The sequence below is a fragment of the Lagenorhynchus albirostris genome, chromosome 12, assembly GCF_949774975.1.
Source record: "Lagenorhynchus albirostris chromosome 12, mLagAlb1.1, whole genome shotgun sequence".
NCBI classification, from domain to species: Eukaryota; Metazoa; Chordata; class Mammalia; order Artiodactyla; family Delphinidae; genus Lagenorhynchus; species Lagenorhynchus albirostris.
Window position 1 is genome coordinate 76,896,158 of NC_083106.1, and position 21,905 is coordinate 76,918,062.

A 21,905-nucleotide genomic window follows, 5' to 3' on the forward strand; every position below is an offset into this window, starting at 1 on the left:
TAACTATGTGAGGTGATAGATGTTAACTAGACTAATGTGGTGATTGTTTCACAATATACACAAATATCCAATCACTATTTCGTACACCTTAAACTTGTACAATGTTGTATGTCAATTATATCCCAATAAAACTGGAAAACACACACACACACACACACACACACACACACACACACACACACACACACACACACACACACACACACACACACACACACAGAGCTGTGAACCAGATCCAGGCCCGAGACCTCTGTTCTACATGACTGGACTCAACGTAGCTTCCTGAACTTCTCTCTCCTATGCTCTGCCATTGCCTTCTTTATGTTTCCTGAAGGTTCTGTGCTCTGTTCCACATCAGAGCCTTTGGACAGGGATTACTCCTCTTCTCTACAGTTTGCATAGCCTTCTTGCCCTTCAGGTCTCAGGTTAAAACGGCAGTATCTCAAATAGGCCTTCTCTTACAAGAGTCCCTAATTTAGCTCAGGTTACCTAGAAGGCAGGACCTGAGACAAGGATTATGTACTAAGCTTTACTTGCTAGGTGTCATCCCAGGGCAGTGAGACTAACAGAAGAGAGGACAGAGGAAGGATGGGAAGCGGTGCAAGGTGGAGTGTCACAGAGCTGGTCACGGCTCCCTGATGAGCCACATGGAGCTGTGGCTGGGCCCAGGGGTGGCCTGTATGGATGGACATTTGCTTTTGTTAGATAGTCTGTGGGATTACCAGTCTGGGGCTTCTTATAATGAAATCTTGGATTGGGGATTCTCAAACAATGTGAGTGATATACCTTTGGTCATCAGACCTACTGAAACCTGGTTTATGGTAATGAATTCTCAGCATAGGCTATTTTTTCTTTTTTCCTCATCCAGCCCAGGCCAAGATGGTTAAGCTACATTCTTATTTTCCTATGCCTGTGCTTTTTTTTAAGTTCAAGTGTCCTAGTTTTATTCAGGGGTCTCACTTCCAGATCCTAATCTCTGGGATCTGAGGCTTCATATCCTGTTTCGGTAAAAAAAAGATCTATTGGTTTTTGAGACTAATACCCGCCCCGCCTCAAGCCCCAAGGATCTCATTGTCAGTTTATGTTCCCTGCTCTTGTTTTCATTTCCCTCTTTGTTTTGGGCCCTTAATAGTTTCCTACAGTTTCTTTCAGGTTCAGCTGGTTTTCAAAAAGAATGTTAGTGATATTTTAGCTAGCATTTCTAGGTGTTTTGTTGGAGGAGAATTTCAGGATTTTTGGACTATACTCTAATATTTTTAAAAACAGAATTCACACACTTGAAATCACGCATTTGTTGATGTGGTTTTTGTCTCTCTCCCCCAAGAGATAGTGTGTTCTTCAAGGGCAGGAACCTTGCCTAAGTTCTGTGCCACACATAGTGTTTGGTACATAATAGGCATACATGATATATTTGGAGAAATGAATCTTGATAATGTTAATATGGAATTGGGGATGTAACTGTTCTCTGAGCTCCAGAGGATAGTGCCTCTGTTTTACTCAACTTTGTCTTTCCAGGGAATTTAATACAGTTTCAGGAATAGGGAGGATGTTTTCTATAAGTATTTGGTGGTTAACTTATGGTTATTTATAGAAAAAAGAATTGTAAAAATAAGCAACTTCTTTATGTTTGGTTATTATAGGAATGTTAAGATGGATATTTACAGTTTTATTTTTCAGACTTTCCCCTGACCTCTGAAGCTATAAGTAATTTCTCCTCCATGTATTTCTTATAGCCCTCCTTGCTTTGCCCATCTTGTTGTGTATCTGCCTCATCTTCATTACCAGACTCTAAGCTCTTGAGGTCAGTTACTTCTGTATTCCTGTCTTTAATCCTCTAGTGCTTGCTGGGTTTTTCAACCTTGGCACTGTTGACACTCTGACTGGATAATTCTTTGTTTTGGACAGCTGTCCTGTGCATTGTAGGATATTTCACAGCATCCTTGGCTTCTACCCACTGGATGCCAGTAGCATTCCTCCACTGTGACAACCAAAGATGTCCCCAGATGCTGCCAATCGTCCCTGGGGCACAGAAATGCTCTCAGTTGAGACCCATCACTTTAGAGCCTCACACAGAGAAAATGCTCCCCATTTGTTTATTACGTAAACTTCTACAGCAAATTCTGATTGAATTCCACAAGGCAAATGTAGAATTCACATTTTCTTGAGGAAACTGGTCTCGTGTTGGACCACCCTTCTTGTCTGCAGGTCTGAACGGGCACTGAGATGAGCTGTGCTCCTGTCACCACTCACTGTCAGCTCCCTCCTCAAAGCCTATCCTCTCATTCCGTCTACTTGTTTATAATCTGAAAACATCTGGAGGTGCAGAGTTTGGGTGTGTGGCTTAAGTCCACAGCTTCCATAACGCATGTATTCATTTTCTGACAAATGCTGTCAGTCAAATGTACATTTGAATGCACCTGCTCTACAGATGACAGGATTTCTAAGCAAATGCAGACAGAGGATTAGAATACTATTTGTTGGCATAAATGTGCAAAATTTGGCCTCGGAACTGTAACATTTTTTTTTCCTTTAGCAAAGCTACAACTAATTTAATCAGCAGTTTTTGAAAAGAAACATTCCTGCTTTCTTACTTTTACTTATTTTACACTGTTTTCAACAGTTTAGAAATATATAAAAAACTTAAGCAATAAATTATGTTTTGTTAAAAAAGCTGTTTATATTAGAAACAAAGCTTATAACAAGTAACACATTTTAGTTAACAAAATTAATTTTAGGCAAGGAAAATGATTTTAGGTAGTGAAAGTGGACGGTGAGACCTTGTTCCCTCTCATGCTCCATGCCCACTCTTAGGGCACCGGCTCACCGTTAACTTACGTAATGTGACTGACACAGCGGTGGAGGGTACAGAGTGATGGTGGGATGTGTGGATTAAATTCCATTATCTCCACTTGTCAATGGAGGAAATAGGCTCAGAGGGATTAAACCATTTTAAAAAATTGTTCACTAGTTGAGGTCAGAGCAAATTCTCCTTTTTCCCAGGGTTCTTTCTACCATGAGACATATTCAGATACTGATATCATATTCCAGATATTGCTGGGGAAGTGCAAAAAGTGTTTCTCTGTCCCTAGTCATTTACAGTCCACAGCAGCACAATGGCTGAAAACTTTCCTCAGGTAAGCCATAAAGGTGAAAATATTTCCTCCTGGCACCATGCAGAATTTCCAGGCAGAGCCCAAACACAATCTATGGCTCAGAGGGAAAATGTCATGGGAGAAAGTTAAAGAAACAAATGCAGTGTTGTAATGGTATGAAGAATTAAGACATTCGTAAGGATAATAGAGTAGAAAAAGCATGGAAAGCAAAGCAACTATAGTTCATTTTGAAGAATCATGAAAAGATGACCTTTTTCTTTTCTTCTGAGCAAATATTAAGAGGAATTCAATTAATGAATTCCAGACCCACACCAGACAAAATCCAGCTGTTTTAGTTTGTTTAATTATTACATTATCATAAGGCAAGTTCACTGAAATCCTGAATAGTAACCAGAAAGGCAAGTCATACCAAGCACAGGTCTTCAAGTCTCCACCTCAGCAAAATATTGGAAAACCACCAACGAACAATCTAATCCTCTGTCTGCATTTGCTTAGAAATCCTGATTTTTTTTAAAAAAAAATTTATGGAGTATAGTTGATTTACAATGTGTTAGTTTCAGGTGTTCAGCAAAGTCAATCAGTTATACATATACATATATCCACTTTTTTTTTTTAGATTCTTTTCCCATATAGGCCATTACAGAGTACTGAGTAGAGTTCCCTGTGCTATACAGTAGGTTCTTATTAGTTATCTATTTTATATATAGTAGTGTATGTCAACCCCAATCTCCCAATTTATCCCTCTCCCCACAAAAAATGATTTTAAGTAATCTTATTTTCCTACTATGAAAATAAAACATCAATTAAAAATTTAGAAAACGCAGGAAAAGATAACCATTGTAATTGTTGCCATTTATGTAGTTCAGATATAAATATACATACACATATATAAATATATATGTATGTATTTCTGTAGAAATACATATGCATGGTGTGGGATGAAATATTTATATCTATATCATATCTATTTTCTATATATCTATCACCATGTGATAATACAATAATTCATTAATGCTATTTTATTACCTGCTGTTTTCACTTAACATTCAGGGAACTTCTTTCTGATTAATTAAATAATTAAACATTCTTCTGCAATGTTACTTTTATGGCTAAAGAGTCAACAGGGAACTTATAATTAAGGTGTGGAAGTCAGTTTGCTTTAAAAAACTACTGCTTGGTGATTTTCATTTACTTTTTTATTGTCTCACTCTACCTGATTCTGATTTCTACATTCTGTAGATTCAGATGTTTATATTATTACTTAACACTAGCCTTTTTAAGAACTTTCTTCATCATTTCATCATATGGTTGATTTCCTCACAGTCCTCAAGGTAGGGACTAAAAGGAAAGCTTTGAGGTACAACATTTTTAGATATTTCATCATTTCAAAACACTTTCCTGTCCCTGATTATTTGTTCCAGCTCTCCCAGGTGAATTATTACCACATTTTCAGATGAAAGGGGTAAAGAAATGCAAATATTAAGCATATGAAGGCCTGCTCAGCTATAAAATGGATTATCAAATTCAAATATTTCTGAGCATTGCTCACCCTGAATTTTTCACCGAGTCTTTCACCCTTGTAACGACATTTCCTGTTAGTAACCACCTCTCTGGCCTACAGCTTTTAATGCCTAGACATCTTACTTTCTTGAGTTTTCCTTTTCATTATCAGATAGGCAGATCAGTATGTTGATGAGTTTTGTTGATGAAAGCAAGAATTGAGCCTGTTTCCCCTGTGGTTTAAGGACTAATTTGCCTAAGGTGGGCCTTTTTAGTTTCCTTACTTTTTTTTCTCTTTAAACTTTTGATCTCAGTTGCTAATAGTGTGTTATTAATATTAATCCAGTTGTCTTCTTAATTAGCTCATGACATCAGGGGAATTCCATGTGTCTTCCACGTAAAGACTCAGTTAGATCCGAAGAGTTCAGTTCATACAGATATTTTAAGATGACTGTCATATTAATAATGAAGATAATATTAATAATGAAGACAATAACTAATATTTATTGAGTATCTACTTATGTGTCCAATAGTAAGCACTGTTTTGAAGATATTTTATTATGGAAGACTTACAACCTGCGTGAAAGTAGAGAGAGCACTGTAATGATTACCCGTTACCCAGCTTCAGTAACTGTCAATCAACTTCTGGCCAATCTTGTTTCATTGTTCTCTCGCCCACTTCTCTTCCTCCCTCACACCACAGTGTTTTGCAGTAAATTCCAGATATCGTTTTATTTTATCTGTATATATTTCAGAAGATAAGAACTCTCAGGAAGTATATACTCGAATGTATTTTTAATTTTTAAACTTTCTGTTAAATTATTACGTACAGACAGAAAAATACATAAATCGTACGGGCGCAACTTGGTTAGTTTTTGCAGACTGAACCCACTGGTATACCTAGAACATCTCCGGTGCCACAGAAGCCCCCGTTGTTCTCATTTCCAGTTGCGTCCCCACATCCCAAGGGTAACTACTATCCCGACTTCCGGCACCCTAGATTAGTTTTGCCTGTTTTTGAAGTCGGTATGTATGGAATCATACAGTGTACTGTTTTGGGTCTGGCTCCTTTCATTTAGTCTGAGAGATTTATCCGCATTTTTGCATGTCTGTCCGCATTGCTGTATAGCACACCATTGTCTGACTGACCACAGTGTAGCGATTCAATTGCAGAAAGCATTTAGAGCGAGGGTCCCCAGCCCCCAGGCCACGGACAGCTACCGGGCGAACGAGCCGCTCCCCATCACGCGCTCCTCATCGCTCGCGTTACCGCCTGAACCAGCCCCCCACACCCCGTCCGTGGAAAAATTGTCTTCCGAGAAACTGGTCCCTCGCGCCAAAAAAGGATGGGGACCGCTGATTTAGAGAGTATCTAGTGTTTGGCTATTAGGAATAGTCTTAACTTCCTTTATTAATCGTATAGAAGAGGTAAAGGCGGGTTGGGTGAAATAAAGTAATTTGCTAAGTTCACACAGGTAATAAGTAATGGAGTCTGAATTCAAACTAGCTTTGCCTAACTTCAGACTCAGAGATCTTAACCACTGTGCTTTCAAGGCAGCCCTTTTCAGAATTAACTATAATTATCTGCATAGTGTGTATATACAAATCCATACGTTTGTGGGGAAAAGTACATTATTCTGCACGGCTCTGTGCCCAATCACTGGTTTTCCAATTCTGTGTCTACTTCTTGGAGAGTAAATGTCTCACTCCATTTAAAAACATTGTTAAAAGTCATCCATGGCTATTAAGATTTAGAGTATTGAGCAAGAGGAGAGATGACTTTAGAATAGAAAAGGAAGCAGGAAATACACTCAGGCACATGTCATCTGACCCTTTCAAAAAATAAGATGCTTGTGAACTGTAAATGTATGCAGAATATGGTCTTATATAATAACTACCAGGGTTAAATTCTATTAACCTACTTTCAAGCACATAAACAGGGAAGTGGGGTTTTTAATAATAATAAGTTATTATTATCTTATAACTTTTAAACTTAGTCTTGCCTCTCCTTTTTCTGAAACTGTTGGGAAAATAAATAATTTAGTTAAATATTTTATGAATAAATGTAGGTGTGACACTATTTTATTTGTAAATAGGACAAAGTAGTTATTCTATTATGAATATTTGTAGATATTACAAAGTACTACTTCTTCTAAAGTTTTGTAAAATCTAAATAGAAGTATAGCTAGATTAATAGAAAGTGTAAGTATTTGCAAATTGAAAAACCTGACTATAGCAAATATATCAAACTATCATTTTGATACCAAAGAACTAGCTAATGTATATCAATCCCTCCATCCCCGTTGTTTTTTGTTTTTTTCTTGCTGTTGATTATGTCTTTGAGGCGTTTTGGTTGTGAATGCATAGTTCATAAACATTTTTGAATTGCTTATCAAATCATAGACCAAAATTATATTTTTAGAATGTAATTTTAGAATTTCGCTAAGCAGTGAACTCATTCATCATGCATTGTTTGTTTTAGAGAGAATACTGAACAGCTCATATCCTTTGCTTAAAAATAGATTTTTTTTTTTCCTCAAAGCAATTATCTTCTTTTCAGTCCAATTTTCTCTTTTCTGGTATTCAACAAGGCTTCATTTCCAATAAGCTTTTATTTTACTACGCTGATCATGAAATTATGCCACTTTTTTTCTATCTGCCTCAAAGCTGTGGAGTTTTAAGTGTATGATTTTGCTCAGAGCATATATCTTCAGGTATAGAAAAGTCTATACATTTTGACTCTCAGCGACTGTGAAGAATAGGTTACTGTGACTAACATATGTAAGAGACAGTTAAGTGGCTAAGAACACAAATTTTTGGAACCAGACTCCCTAGTTCAAATTCTGGCTCTGTCACTTACTAACATGTGACCTTGGTCAAGTTACTTAATATCTCTGTGCTTCAGTTTTCTTGCTTGTAAAAAAACTGGGACAATAATAACACCGACCTCACTGGGTTATTGTTAGAATTAAGTGGGTTAGTACATGTCCAGTCCTTAGAACTCTGCCTAGGATATAATATGTTACACAGGTATCTTTATTATTATCCAGAAATCTATTACTTTCCTTTGAAATTTAAAAATTTCAAAATAATTAATTTACAATCTAAGAATTTCTTCCTACAACTTTGAATATGCAGCTAATAATGACCCAACTCTGTCCAGAGAGCCTAGATTCATTTTCCATAAGTTTACGGATAATATGCTCTAAAGTTTTCTTCATCTTTTCTTTCATCTTTTACATGTTCATTTGCTCATTCAATCATTCCTGTTTATTGAACACTTACTATGGTGCTTGAGTATTTAGTAAGGCACAAACAGGAAACATTCTCTGCTACCTGGGTGCTTACATTCCAGTCTTAAAGCCAGCCAATGTGGAGAACAGGGCAGGTCTGGAAATTCCCCTTGTGACCTAGGCCCCCACACCCTGCTGCCCTGAGCATCGTTTTGAAGTCAATGTCTATTTTTCTCTTCACTGTATATATTAAATAACATAAACTTTAACTTCAAAATCACTATGCCTCTTTAAATGAACAATGTGGTAAATTTTGGTCTTATAAACGGATACAGACATAATGTGCCACCTCCCTTACAATTCATCTGCTTTTTCTCACTGATAACATTAATCTATCTTCTTATTAAAAAGTTTCATCGTGATTCATTCTTGAAGTTGGGAAATTCAGCTTTAGTTGTAAGTTTATTAGAGGTTCTCAGAATAATGCTCACACTTAAGACGGGGAAAAGGATGCCGCTGAACGGTAATATATTAAGAACATGTGTTGAAAAATCGATTCCTTGTTGACTGTATACAAAACACAAATTTCTAATAGTTCTTAATGCACTACTTCCTCTGTGGATTATGTAGGAAATGCTTTTGTCTGAATAATCATTCCCAGGGGGTGGGGGAAGCCTTCAAAATAAATTCACTTTATAGAGAGAGATGGAGTGTGTGTGTGTGTGTGTGTGTGTGTGTGTGTGAGAGAGAGAGAGAGAGAGAGAGAGAGAGAGCGAGCATGAGAGAATGAGAGAGAGACTGATGACTGTGGAGTACTCAGTCAGACCAGCACATATGCCTAGCATGATTAAAGAACATAATTCGAAGGTAGCAATAGTATCTAATTACATGAAATACTTTGTATGCTGTTGCTTGTTACCACATTTTAGAAATAAACGAACAGCAACAATGAACAGCTAGTCCAAAGGTTAAAGAAAACAATGGTGGGGGACTAGGTTTTCATTAAAGAAGAAAAAATAACCCACGAAAACCTCTAATTGTCTGGATAGTTAGGGAAGAAGTAAATAACGATCACCCTCTCAATGGAATTACCTAGGCCCATAAAGGCAAAGTGGGTTATTTCCCCTCAGTCTTTTTTTTTTTAATACCTGTCTTCAGGACTTAGTAATGAAGCTCAGGTTTTTTTTTTTTTTAGAAGTAATGGATTTACTTTATTTTATTTTTTTAACATCTTTATTGGTGTATCATTGCTTTACAATGTGTGTTAGTTTCTGCTGTATAACAAAGCGAATCAGCTATGCATATACATATATCCCCATTTCTTCTCCCTCTTCTGTCTCCCTCCCTCCCACCCTATCCCCCCCCTTCCAGGTGGTCACAAAGCACCGAGCTGATCAGAAGCTCAGGTTCTTGATGTCCCATCGCAGAAAGAATTCAGTGAGAGACAAAATGACAGGTAAGAAGTGGATTTATCTGGAGAGAAAGACACTCCACAAGGCAGAGTGTGGGCCATCCCAGAAGGTGAGAAAGGCCCTCAGTCTTCTTGACTTTGGCTAACATACTTCTCTGCTTCCTTTTGGACTGGGGACATCTATAAAATGAACTCTTATGAGGGATGAAATGATACATTCCCCAGGTCCTCTTTAGGGAAGGGGGCGCTATCGCATGTGGGGTATGAGTGGGGTGTGGGCATTTTTCAAACAATTGTCTCCCCACACCACCCACTTTGTAATGTTTTTAAAAAAATTCTCCTAGTCCCTCTCTGAACCATTCACAGCCCAGTCACACACGTCCACTGCCTATTAGAACCCACTTTCTAGGGACTGTGAATAGATGGTCTCTAAAAGATCCAGTAGCGTTCCAGAAGAGGCAGTTTCTTTTAAGAATGCTTTCATCTCTGTTTTCTTTTTTTGGAGTATAGTTGATAAGAATGCTTTCATCTTAATAGAAGTCTTTTTAAAAAAATCAGCGTTGGCCCAGACCCAGAAGGACTGAGAAGAATCTGAACAAATGCAATTTTATATATGAACAGTAGTAAAGAAATTAGAGGGGGAGGATGAATGCTGTTAGTGCGGTGGGTGGGTTGAGGGGAGCTGAGACGTTTTCTCATTGGTTGAGGTGTGGGCTCATTTAACCTTGGATGTAAGTGTCATTTCTTTATAAAGGCCACACACACCCCTTGTGAAAAGTGGCAGCCTTTCCCAGACAGACATCAGGGTTCTTTAGCATATTAAGCCTCTTTTCGCAAGTATGCAACACTTAAAATATGCAATCTATGCCTTTACATGTCTCCTTGGTCCAACTTCAGTTTGCATGTCAAAAAAAGGGTATCGTTAAAAACGGTATCATTAAACTGACAAATTGATCTCAGGAAAGGGGTCAACATTTTTAGTGGTAGTGGCAAGATTTTTGTCAGGGCAATATTCTAGTGTGTTAGCCAGTAATGGTGTGTGTTTTTGTGTGTGTGAGCACGTGTGTGCATGTGTGTCTCCCTTCCTACTTTCTGGCTAAAAGACACTCTCTCAGGTCCTCTTACTGTTAATTTCACATATGTAATTAGTAAGGGAGTCCCAAGAATAGTTTTAAGCACACTTTTTTTCATGATTCTTAATCTTGGAAGATTCATACTATTTTCCGACATAGAATAAAGCAAATAAAAATATCTTGAGACATTCTTTATGTTGGAGTTCAGGGTAGAAGTGATCGCTCTCTGGTTTTGGAGACTGGAGGGTTAATGATGAGACAAGGCTGTTGACAACCAGAGGTGTCTGAAGTCCTGGTTTTCCTGGAGTGTTCTCCGTTCCTTGCTTTGAATGAATGACCTGAGTGAGAACGCTAAGATTTTCCTTTCAAAAACATAATGTTATAGACATTCCTTTATGATAAACTTACTTTAATAACAGTCAGGTATATAAGCTGGTTAAGTCTGATATAACAGGTATGAATGTAATCTAGCTACGAATGCAACACATCAATGTAAAAAGCTGCCTGGGAATGATCTTTTACTGTGAGTTTTCCCAAGAGTTGTCATACAGTTTTAAAAACCTTTTCTATTTAAGACCGTTTATCTGAGAAAGCCTAATTGAGCAGAATATTGCATTGATAAATTGCTCTGCTCAAGGCAACTGCCTTGAGGTTCCAAATCACAATCTGCATTTAAGGGCTTCCAACAATAATTACCTCTGTGTAATGAGCAGCAGTCCTTAAAAGGGTCTGCCGTTTCCCCGCAATCTTTTACAGGGTGAGCAGAGCTGTATCCACTGATAACCCAGCTGCCGAGGAACTGAGCAGAGCCGGCTCCAAACTTCTCAGCTGTTGACAGGCTTGACTTGCTGAGAACACTGGTTAAATATAGCACACGCGAGCTCAGCTTCTCGACAAAGTCACTGCTCTGACAGTGCTGTGAAGGGAGCAGAAGACGAGAAACCTAATCTCAGAATCCAACACCTAGCAACAGTTGAAAAAACTTTTAAACAAAAGTCTGGGTGGGAGATATACAACAGCCTCCAATTTCTGCTGATCGGGATTTCAGGGAGAAGAAGCTGCTTTCCCCTTCTCTCTACCCAGTTTCCTGCATGACTTCAGCTATTGGCTAGTCCTAGGAAAGAAAGTGGGAAAAGCTTTTTCCTCTGTATTCTTTTGGGCTGGATAGTTTTCCAGAACTCCAGTCTCTCTTGGGCTGTGGGGCAAGCCACTGGGTTCTTCCAAGGATAAGCTACCTCCATAAAGGACGTACCTTTGGTTAGACGAGCTGCCAGTCAGGTAAGACCAAAATACACAGCTACCTACTGTCTTAAGAAATCTCTGTTTCCACAAGAAGAGAGCTCTCTCTGATTCTGTGTTGTCTGTTTCCTTTGATTCTCACTGTTCCACTATGTGATAACACGTTTAGGAATTATGACGATCACTGTGAATTCTTTTTAAAGAATCAGAAAGTCATCTCTTTCTCAGAATTATCCGATTGTTTTCTAAACACAAAGATTGTAATGATGCTTTAATAGCGATCAAAATATGTCTGCCAAGTTATCATTTTCTGGCAGGTAACAGAAATACGACAAAGGACAACTTCACAGTCCTTTCACAATGAGGATGGCTAACCAATGGGAGGGGTATTTTCTCCAGAAGCAAAATAACTTTCATATAATGAAACTAGCTGAGCAGCTTGTGTGGTAAATGAGAGGCAAGTCCTGCGTGGTGTTTGCGTTGCTGTGCTTTTGACTGGCTGGCTTCTCCTTTGCCGGATTCTCTGATTACACTGGTACACCTTGTGCTGGTTCTGACCTCGTTACATGACAGTCACCCCGAGTGCTTCTCACTAGGCACAAGATATGCCTGGTTTCAGATCACTGCTTTTGCAGTTGTTGAATAGTATTCAGGAGAATACTATTTTGTGTTTTTTTTAAAAAAAGACATTGAGTAATTGTTTGTATATAGATGAGACAGATTCTGATTTTTAAAACTCAAATTGAATGTATCAGAAAAAATTCTTTCTTAAGTTGCACGTATGTGTGTATGAATGTCTTCACCATAGTGTGACGGAAATCCTCCTTCTGTCTGTTGTATTGTCTCCCCTTCCATGAGTTTCTATGCTGTTTTATCAGAATTGCTTAGCGTGATCAATATCACACTGAATCTGACAAAACTTACGGCTGCACATTGGTGACGTGGTTAGTATTGGTAACTCGTGTCTGTAGTTGGGTTGGATTTGTGTAAGAAGTTTGTTCCTCTAAGTGAACATGATAATTTGAAAAAATATTCTAAACTAAGGATAATTTCAAAGAAGATACAAATGCACATTTTAAAAGAAATTATTCGAGTCTATTTTGTCAACTTAAGTAATTTACCCCAAACCAGTTTTGAACAAATTGTTGACAAGAATGTATCAACTCTTTCAGTAAATGTTCCTATTTTAAGAAAAACGAATTAAAGCTTATATATCATATGCTCAGAAAAATGAAATAGTACACACATTTCAGTACATATTATATTTCATGATTCTGATTGCATGATTAGTTTACAAAGTAAATGCAGCTAATCACGTATAATGAATGTAACAGTGGAAAATGCACTCTGGTAAACTTGGTATCAGAGAATGAAACTTCTGGTGCTTTAGTGGAGATGAAGTATCTTTGTCTTTAAAGAGTTTCAAAAAGTCTGAACTAAATGCTTTACATTTTTCTTGTTTTTATCTTAGGAAGGGTCACATTGTTGGCTTACAAACGTCTGTGTAAAGCCAAAATCTGCCATTTGTAGATTTCGGAGGCATGTAATTTCTTTTGGAGTTAGTGGAACACTGTGAGGATAACTGAGTACAGCATTTGGCCCTGGGTGAAAGCATGTTTCCTGATGGATTGATTTCTGAGTATCATTGTCTTCATGACTGTAAGTTTACCCTTGAGAATCAAAAATAACTCAGGTTAGAGCACGTGCTTTCCTCCAGTTTATGAACAATCAGCGGTGCAGGTTGTGTTCTCTCGTTCACTCAGCCTCACGTCTGTGTTGTTTTGACCCTTGACCATAAGAGAGCCCATTGCCGTTTCTCCCACCACCCTAAGGTCTGTTCCCTTCATCCTTGGTCTGTATGATAACAGCGCTGCTCCCCTTCCACCCCTCGTTGCCATCCAGACCACCTTGCCCATGACCCTGGGGTTAATTTTCTTATGCTTGTCTCTCCTACTCCTCGCTTATCTTTTGCAACTAGTTGCTGCCAAACACCTAGGCTGGGTATTTTGAGAAGCTTCCATCATCTGGCATGTACTTAACTTTTCCAGTCTCAGCTCCCACTACTCAACAACAAGTGTCCCTCTGCTTCAGATAGTTCAGATTTTGGGCCCTTCTCCAAACACCTACATACTGCATATTTCAATGCTCCACCTCTGCCCCTTTCATTCCCTCCTGCCTGGAACACTTTTCCTCCTCTCTCCTGTAGAGACTTTGTCCGCTGTTTAAAACCCAGATCAGTGGCTTCCACTTTCACAATGATTTCCCAGACCATACCATTTAGAAGTGATTCCTTCTTAGTTTGGGCTGTTTCGTGCTCTGTTAGAATTAGGGTCCTTTGGAGCAGGGTTTACTTCTTGAAATTCAGAACAAGTTTATGAAGGTGACCAGGTACAAAGCATTGTCCTAAGCATCCCTTGGCTCTGGAGCGGTTCGGCCCCATGTACCTTGTGGATGTTCTATGAACATTTTTGGCTCTGGATTACTAATGGTGAGCATGTGAGAAAGTATAGGTAAGTATAAAATCAAGACAAGCAACTGTAAGTGTGGTTAATAGCTTTTTATCTCGAAAATTTCTCAAGGAAGGTCTTCATAGTTTTACCGAGTACAGAAAAATTACAAGTAATTGTGACTACGCTCATGTACTTGATTGTGGAGACAATGTACGTCTTGGGAATGAAATAGGAAGGCAGATATATAAAGACTATATATATATATATTTATACATGCATCTCCTGTGTATACACCTAGAGCTCTAAATACTATAACTCGTATACTTTTATCATCTTCTGGTACCAGATTCTATTGATAGTTACCTTTGGCACTATACATTTAAATCATGGTTCCTAACATTTGTGGGTCATCATGGATTAAAATCTGGCCTTGAACATTAAAATATTTAAATATCATGATTATCCCTTTTTATTTTTCCGTAAATATTTTAAAAAGAGACATTTCTCAGTTTTATTTTAAATCACTCCTGAAACCTGTAGCCTTACTGTGTGAGATAAAGCATGAATCATGATTCTGAACGAATTTTTTTCCATGTTCACCAAAAGAAAAGAATTCTCTTTACATTTTAAGACAGCCAAGGAGGTTAAAATTACTCTTTTAAATGGGTGTTCACCAAGAATCACTATGGGATTTTCTCAAAGAAACTTATGAAATATTTAATATATTCATTTAGCAATGATTTCCCAGTGGTTATAATTTTTACTTATTCTTTAGAAGTGACACTTTGTGGTAAAATACTCATTCTCAACTAATGCTAATTGTCTGTTTTGGAAGATGAGCATTTCTTCACAAAACAGTTGCCCTAAGAAATAAGATTTTACAGAGCTTGTTTAATTGACATCTTCACTAATTTGTCCCCTCTCTAACATGTGGGTTTTAAAACAGCAGCATCATGGGAAGTGAAGGGGTGAGCTTAGGCTGAGATCTATTTCAGCAGACAGGTTTAAGAGAAAAAAGGCTGGTAACAGCTTATTAGAAAAATAATATCTGAAAGCCCGCAACATACATTTGTTTATACATTAATTATTTTAAAGATATGTAGCAGTAGAATGAAAGATAAGCTAATAAAATGCGTTTTGCTTCCTTATATCTTAGCTGGATGTGTCATTCAGATGGAGGAGGCAGGAAAGGCTAATTGCATAGGCAAGTCAGACGGCCTGAATTCAGGTTTCAGCTCACTATGACCCTGGGCAAGTTACTCTCTGTGCCTCAGCTTCCTCATCTCTAAAATGAGGGTAATAATACTAGCTTCCTCAGAGAGTTGTTCTGAAGATTAAACGAGTGGATAAAACTTACAGTTGCCCAATAGACTTTTCAATAATTTTATGCTATTCTTGCTTTATTAGTGCACTTTAAATATAGTTATCTGTTTAGCTTAATCTTTGTTGCACACAAAAATCTTAGATACAGACGGTTTGTAAAATCAGGTTCATAGATCATAGGAAAGACAGAAGAATGTATTGTTTAAATGTGGAATCTTGTCAGGGACATACTTTGCTGCTGTGTACTCCAAGCAGACATAGTTTGAGCTCCAGCCAGTAATTTAGTATGGAATTTATGTTTCAATCCCTCCGTTATCACTCAGCAGTGTGCTGTCTTATAGAATTATTACTAAAAAGGCCAAGAAATCACCCACAGCATAGACTGTTCCATGGTTTCTATATTTGCACTTGGAGATAATGTGTGTTTATATGTAGTGCTTGGGTATCTCTTTTATAGCCGACTACGCTGGGAGACTTCCTCTTCCAAGGAGGGATATATTATTAAATTTATCATTCTTTATTTCTTCCCTTAGATGTTTTGTTTTGTTTTACTAACCTAGTAACAGATAAAAATGAAAAGACCAAAAAAGGTCATCTCACACGAGCTTCAGCCTCACCAAATACAAGTGAATTCTTGCTACTCATTGCCCTTAATCCTAGTCATTCCTCTTAAACATGGCAAGAAAGTATATTCCAAGGCAAAAAAAAGAGTGTTAGCTCATAAAGATGTATGAGTATATTATGGGGTGCTCACTATTCTGTATATTTAACTTAACAAAAATATATGAAGCACTCAAAAGTGGAGAAGTTTCTTAGTAACTTCTACTCGCTTATGCAGGGTACTCACAGTTTAGACCTGTCCATTTTGCTTTATTTTTCACAATTGAAAGGATAAGTTTCTAAAAGATAAGGCAAACTGAATTTCAGAATGATCATTCTCTAATGAAGACCTTGTTTTAGAAAGAAAGAAAGAAGAAAGGAGGGAAAGAAAAGAATTTTCCTGGCTTTATAGAATACATTATAAAGGTTCTAGGGCAAAAATATGGGAACCTCAGGAAAACATATTGGCTTATGTTCTTTTTTCCTTAAATGGTCAGTCCTACTCTTTAGCTAATCAGAGAAGAGAAAAGGCTGTGGGCAGAATACGACTTTCCCCATGGCAGTAGCTGAGGCAGTGTAATTTCAAAGGCTAGGCAGCGAGTTGTGTAAGAACTTAGAATAAGGAAAGTCCAGCATGAATTGGGCAGCTCCAGTTGGCTGTTGACCAGCTGATTGCAGAACTTGAGAAACTCCCAGGAAAGAGATGAAGAAACACGATATTAACCAGCACTCCAGTCCCTGAGAGCTTTGTTTAAGCCACAGCAGCACTGAAAAGTCAAAAGAACGTTGGTGTTGCGTTTCCTTTTTGGGAAATGGTGTCAATGTGCATAATATTGTGTGATTTATGTGTTTCTGAGGTCTGTGAAAGACAGACTTTAAAAAGAATTTTTAAAGCTAATGCAGAATTTATCTCAAGTGGTCTGACTTTCATTGAACCCTTAAGGTTCAGGGATTTTTCTGTTTTTGCTTAAATGCTGTCACCTACCTCCTTCACCAAAACATAGATGAAAACAATTGTTGCTTCACTGGCCAAGGACTTTATATGTCTACACCTGAAAATAGTCTTTTTTTTTTTTTTTTGCTTTTTCAATAATTGTAATTGCAATCTTTCAATCTTTCCAAGTTACTTTGAAGAAGTGAATTATCTGCTGCTTATCTTTGTAAGGAAAAGGTGAAAGAAAGCCATGAAATGGGCATATCAGAGTTGGCCAAATGCATTCTTTAAAAAATGATTTGCTACAGATTTAAAGCCAAAAGGCAATTTGATTGAAAACAGTAGACTGCTGACATCACCAAGACAATCAAATTACTGCCAACTTGCCTTGTTTATATAAAAGATCTTTGCAAAAATAAGGTCCCCCCCGACACACACATGAGTCATAGGCGATACAGTAATAGGGATAAATGGACTTTATTTTTCTTTATATGTCTTTAATATACTTATGTCTTAAGTAACTCCTTTTAGGGCCTGCTTCTTTGACTGAGATACCACAGGAAAGGAAGAGGCATTGCTGAGTTCATAATGCTATTTCAGTGTGGCAGCCTAAGTACATGAGGAAATGACACCCCGGGCCTGTATTCGGAGCCTTGCAGTTACTGTGACGACAACACACACTAATGGAAAACAAAGATGGTCTGCTTGCCAGCACGAGCCAGGAAGAGTTTTGCCAGCTCAGATTTTTCCTAATTATTCTATAAGTCTTGAAATGTGACACTTGAGATATTCAAGGCTCTTTGTGTTTCATAAACTGTTTAGTGAGTGACGCATGCTTCACGGGCAGCCTGGAATTTGGACAAGGGAGGGGCCTTTACATATAAGCTTAACTTTCACATGCTCTCTTGATAGATCTCATCCTCTGGTTTGGACACCGCCAGACCAACTGCTTTGGTCACAGCCTGTTGTTTGGTCCTTAAGGAAGGCAGCTGCTTTGGTAGAATTCACTCCTCGGGGGCCCCTCAACTTTGGTGACAAATCCCCACCTTCCATCTTCTGTTCATTCCATAGATCGTTGCCCAGCATGCCAGGTGTTCCTACTAATGACTGGGACATCTGAATCCCAATTCTTATATAGTGATATAATAGATAATATAATGATAATAACAGCTACATATAATATAGATTATCTGCTTAATGTATGTATTATAGAGCTATGCATAATTATTTAGTATATATACATGATGCCAGTAATAGCATATACTGGAGATTTTTCTGTGCCAGGCACCTTGAATGATTTTATTTACTTCTCATAACAACCCGATGAGGCACTATTTTTATCTCTTGTTTTATGGATTAGAAAAATGAGGTTTATAGATGATAAGTAACTTGCTCAGTGGTGGATTTGAGATTCTAACCCAGGCAATTTGATCTTATTTAGCCCATATTTTCACCACTTTCTTGTAATGCAGGCAGTTGTTCAAGGAGAACCTCTACCTAGGTGGCTGTGAGACGTTTTGGTGAAAGGTGTCGAATGTGACCCTGCAGTCTGAAAAGATTCAGTAAGAGCAAAGAACAAAGAGATCTGGGGTCAAAAGGCCAATGGGGCTCTTCTCCAGGGTCCTGAAGTAGAGCCAGAAGCTGTAATGGCCTGCGGAGCTGGGCGACCCAGGAAGAGCTAGGCCTGGGGCCCTGGAACACAGAAGCTCTTCTTCCACAGTGGTGGATGGCACAGCGTGGTTCTTGGCTTCCACGCTGCTGAGATGATTCTCTGGAGAAGGAACACGTGGAGCGTTTGGATTTATGATCTGTTATGGGCGCTCTTGTAGCCAGATCCCTTGATGCCATTGGGGGTTTTGGTCTGTTGTTGCTCCTGTTGACAAGTTAGTACTCCCCCTCCTATTGTAAAGAAATGCTCTGCAGATCTCTACCTTGGTCATGGGCATTCCATTTGTTAAGTGGTTCAAGAGAGAGTCCTGCAACATACTTATTCCAGCTGTTGGTAGCAATAAAGCTGGAAGAAGCCTTCGGTGGTGTGTGTAAGGTTGTTGGGGGAGGTACTGAGGAAGGGGACAGAAAGTCTCATTCTGTATAAGAGCCTTATTGACTCCCAATGACTTTGTTTAGGGAGTGAGTTGTCAGCCTAACAGCATGTTGTTCCTTCTGAAAAACAGAGCTGGCTGTAGTTTAAGGAAAATTACCTGATACTTTTCAGCCAGTGGTTTGCTACAGTGGAGCAATGGCGTGAGATATTTTATTATTCTATTTTAATTCTTTTACCTTTATTCAAATCCGAGTCATCTCCAATGAGGCCAAAAATCTGACTCTCTGGATATAATTGGAATTTTTGAGTTTCTATTTACTTGTATGACACTTAACTTTTGTACTATCTGAAGTAAAAGGAGAGCAGTTCTAATACAATTTTGATGGAGCAGATAATGCTTTGCTTTCTCTTATGCCAGTGGCCATAAATACTCTACTTTTCCTGTGTATCAAATATCCCAGGTGGTAGGATTTAATATCCCAAGAAGGTGAATGTTTCACGTGAAATAAACACATAACAGAATGAATCTCTACCTTCTGAGAAATTCTATTCTATGAATTACGAACGGCATCTTGTCACAACTATGTAGCACACCCCAGCCCCGCTCCTACATGCTCACTACTGGTCAGCACACAGGACTTGTAGGCTACTTTCCTGACAGGCTAAACACCTTCCTGAAGCAAATACACTCTTTGCTCTGTGGCATAGACCTATTTAATCCAAAATAAAGGTCGTGATGTATTATATTTCATTAAGGCACTCTTTTTCATTCGCATGATCTCTCCTGACTTCCTTACGACAAACAAACTAAGAATTTCCCTTTTGTCCTCCCTGTCTTTATGTAAAAAGGTGTAACAGTGTCAAAGGAGGGAAAGAATTAGTGTTCTATCCTTTGGAGACAAAGGGCTTCACTGGTTGGCTTCTGGAAGTATTCTTTTTCTCATTCAATTATTCTAAATTCCTCTTGGCACCCAAACCGCATGATAATTCAGACATTCTGTGAGACCTCCTAGTTCTCTTGGCATTGCCACAGCTGGTCTGACTTCCAGCAGGAATGGGGGCTCTGAGTCTCACACTGTCCATGACCACCCAGCTTTGGTCCTGGAGCCACCCATACCAAAGAGGGTGGAAACCTCTAGACTCTGAGCTCACTCGGGACCATCAGGTCATCTAGTCTGTGGTTCTCAACACTCCCTGTGTGTCAGAGTCACCTGGGATGCTTTGAAAATGCAGATGTCCAGGCAATGCCCCAGAGGTTCTGATTCAAGCTGCCCTGAGTGCATGCCCAAGTGTTGATCTATTTTGGAAGCTTTTATGTGATTTTAATGTGCATCCAGGGTGGAGAGCCAGTTATCTAATACAATCTCTTCATTTTAAAGAAGAAGGTACCAGGATGAAGGAAGAGAGGCCGCTTGGTAGAAGTTACAATGTCCTCTGAGTCTATTACCTTTTCTATCACATGATCATAATAAACAACAAAGTAGCCAATATTTAATGACTGCTTTCTATGTGTTAGGCACTAGCAAGGCAGAAGTGAGGCAGATACTCGTATACTCTACATGTACAGATAAGGAGGCTGAGGGAACTGCCCAAGGCCCTCCAACAAGCAGGTGGCAGATCTGCGATTTCAGTGCAGGCAATTGGACTCCTCAGCTTGTGCTCTTAATCTCTTAATCACTTTGCTGTTCTGGAGCCAACTCTGAGAATGTAAGGTGTTGAGTAGCAGCTGGTCCCCTATTTCAGCATCAGGGGTCTTGTGGCAGCTGGCCTTGGTGCTCTGAGATCCCACTAGCTGGTTTGCTGCTTGGCTGGAGATGGGGTCCTTGCATTCTCTATTTTCCCAATAAGTGTGCCAACTGGAGACAACCCATTCTCTTAGAGACTGTTCCAAAGCGTTCCATTTTCCCCAGTGACTTTGTTTCTTTTATCCAGTCTTTCTTTTGTGGACCATCATAATATTTCCTGTCTTACTTTTGGGCACATATCTTTTTACCTTTAGGTGGAAATTCTAACCACAAACTCTACTCTCTCGTTCAGACCTTGACTTTTCCCCTAACCCTGTGAGTTTGGCTGTGTTCACCATTTTCCCTGGGATTTCCCCATCTCTGGACTTTCTTACTACCCCCTAACTTCTCATGACCTCAGCAACAACAGGAAGGGATTAATCACTTCACTTCTTCTATAGCAGCAGGTGCGTTAGAAACAAGCTGGTCTGTCCCATGGAAGTGACTGGCTGGAGGGTCAGCGTACTCCAAAGATCTCTTAAAGTATACATTTTTAGGTTGCATTATGGAATTAATTTTCTGATTGATTCCGTAAGTTTACATTCCTATAGAGAAGGCTTTTTTACACCTTGGGAAAAATCTATATACATTGTCTGGTTAAATGAACTTTACCAAGATGAAAATCACAAATGGCAAATACCTATAGCACAGATTTCTGTAAGCAATAGCAACTCAACAAAAAGTGAAAGATTATAATAAATATTCTATGATAAATATTTACATGTAAATTTAAAAAATGAACGTGATATATAGATTCAGGTATGACTTGGGACTTTTTTTAGAGCCGTGTTTCATAAAACAAGTGCTCAATAAGTTGAATCTGTTAAGTGTCATGGAATTGAGGAAGTAAACATTACTGAACAGCTTTGATCAGTAATTGGACTGAACATAATTTTTTTTATATAAACATGGGAATAACAATCACTGACCATGGGTGATTATTTCTCTGCTTCTCAGTATTCTCTAAACCTTTAATGACCACATATTGTTTTTATTACAAGTTAAAAATCAACAGACATCTTAAATGTTCATTAGAGCATCAGAGAGTAATGAATGCTTAACTGAGTGGAAGCTAGACTCTGTAGCTGTGATTGGCATGATATATGTATATTCCCAACAACAGACTAGAACTCTTACTTTAAATGCATAACTATTTTTCAAAAATTAATTAATTTATTTATTTTTGCTGTGTTGCGTCTTC

At 38.5% G+C, this 21,905-nt stretch overlaps 1 protein-coding gene and 1 long non-coding RNA gene across 5 annotated transcripts in view; one reads left to right on the forward strand and one right to left on the reverse strand.

Moving 5' to 3' along the window:
* The window catches only part of LOC132530851 (uncharacterized), a 67,562-nt gene extending 56,074 nt beyond the window's left edge, over nucleotides 1-11,488 (reverse strand). The window contains exon 1 of the long non-coding RNA XR_009543923.1: nucleotides 11,027-11,488. This is a non-coding gene — a long non-coding RNA (uncharacterized LOC132530851). The remainder of the gene's footprint in view (nucleotides 1-11,026) is intronic.
* The window catches only part of FILIP1 (filamin A interacting protein 1), a 192,433-nt gene continuing 181,653 nt past the window's right edge, over nucleotides 11,126-21,905 (forward strand). Inside the window, exons 1-2 of one of the 4 annotated variants that reach the window (XM_060168332.1) lie at nucleotides 11,127-11,608; nucleotides 13,041-13,228. In XM_060168332.1, coding sequence (XP_060024315.1) covers nucleotides 13,223-13,228 — 6 coding nt within the window. In that variant the 5' untranslated portion in view covers nucleotides 11,127-11,608; nucleotides 13,041-13,222. Of the gene's footprint in view, nucleotides 11,609-13,040; nucleotides 13,229-21,905 lie in introns of all 4 variants that reach the window. The other 3 variants (XM_060168334.1, XM_060168331.1, XM_060168333.1) reach the window with 3 other exon arrangements.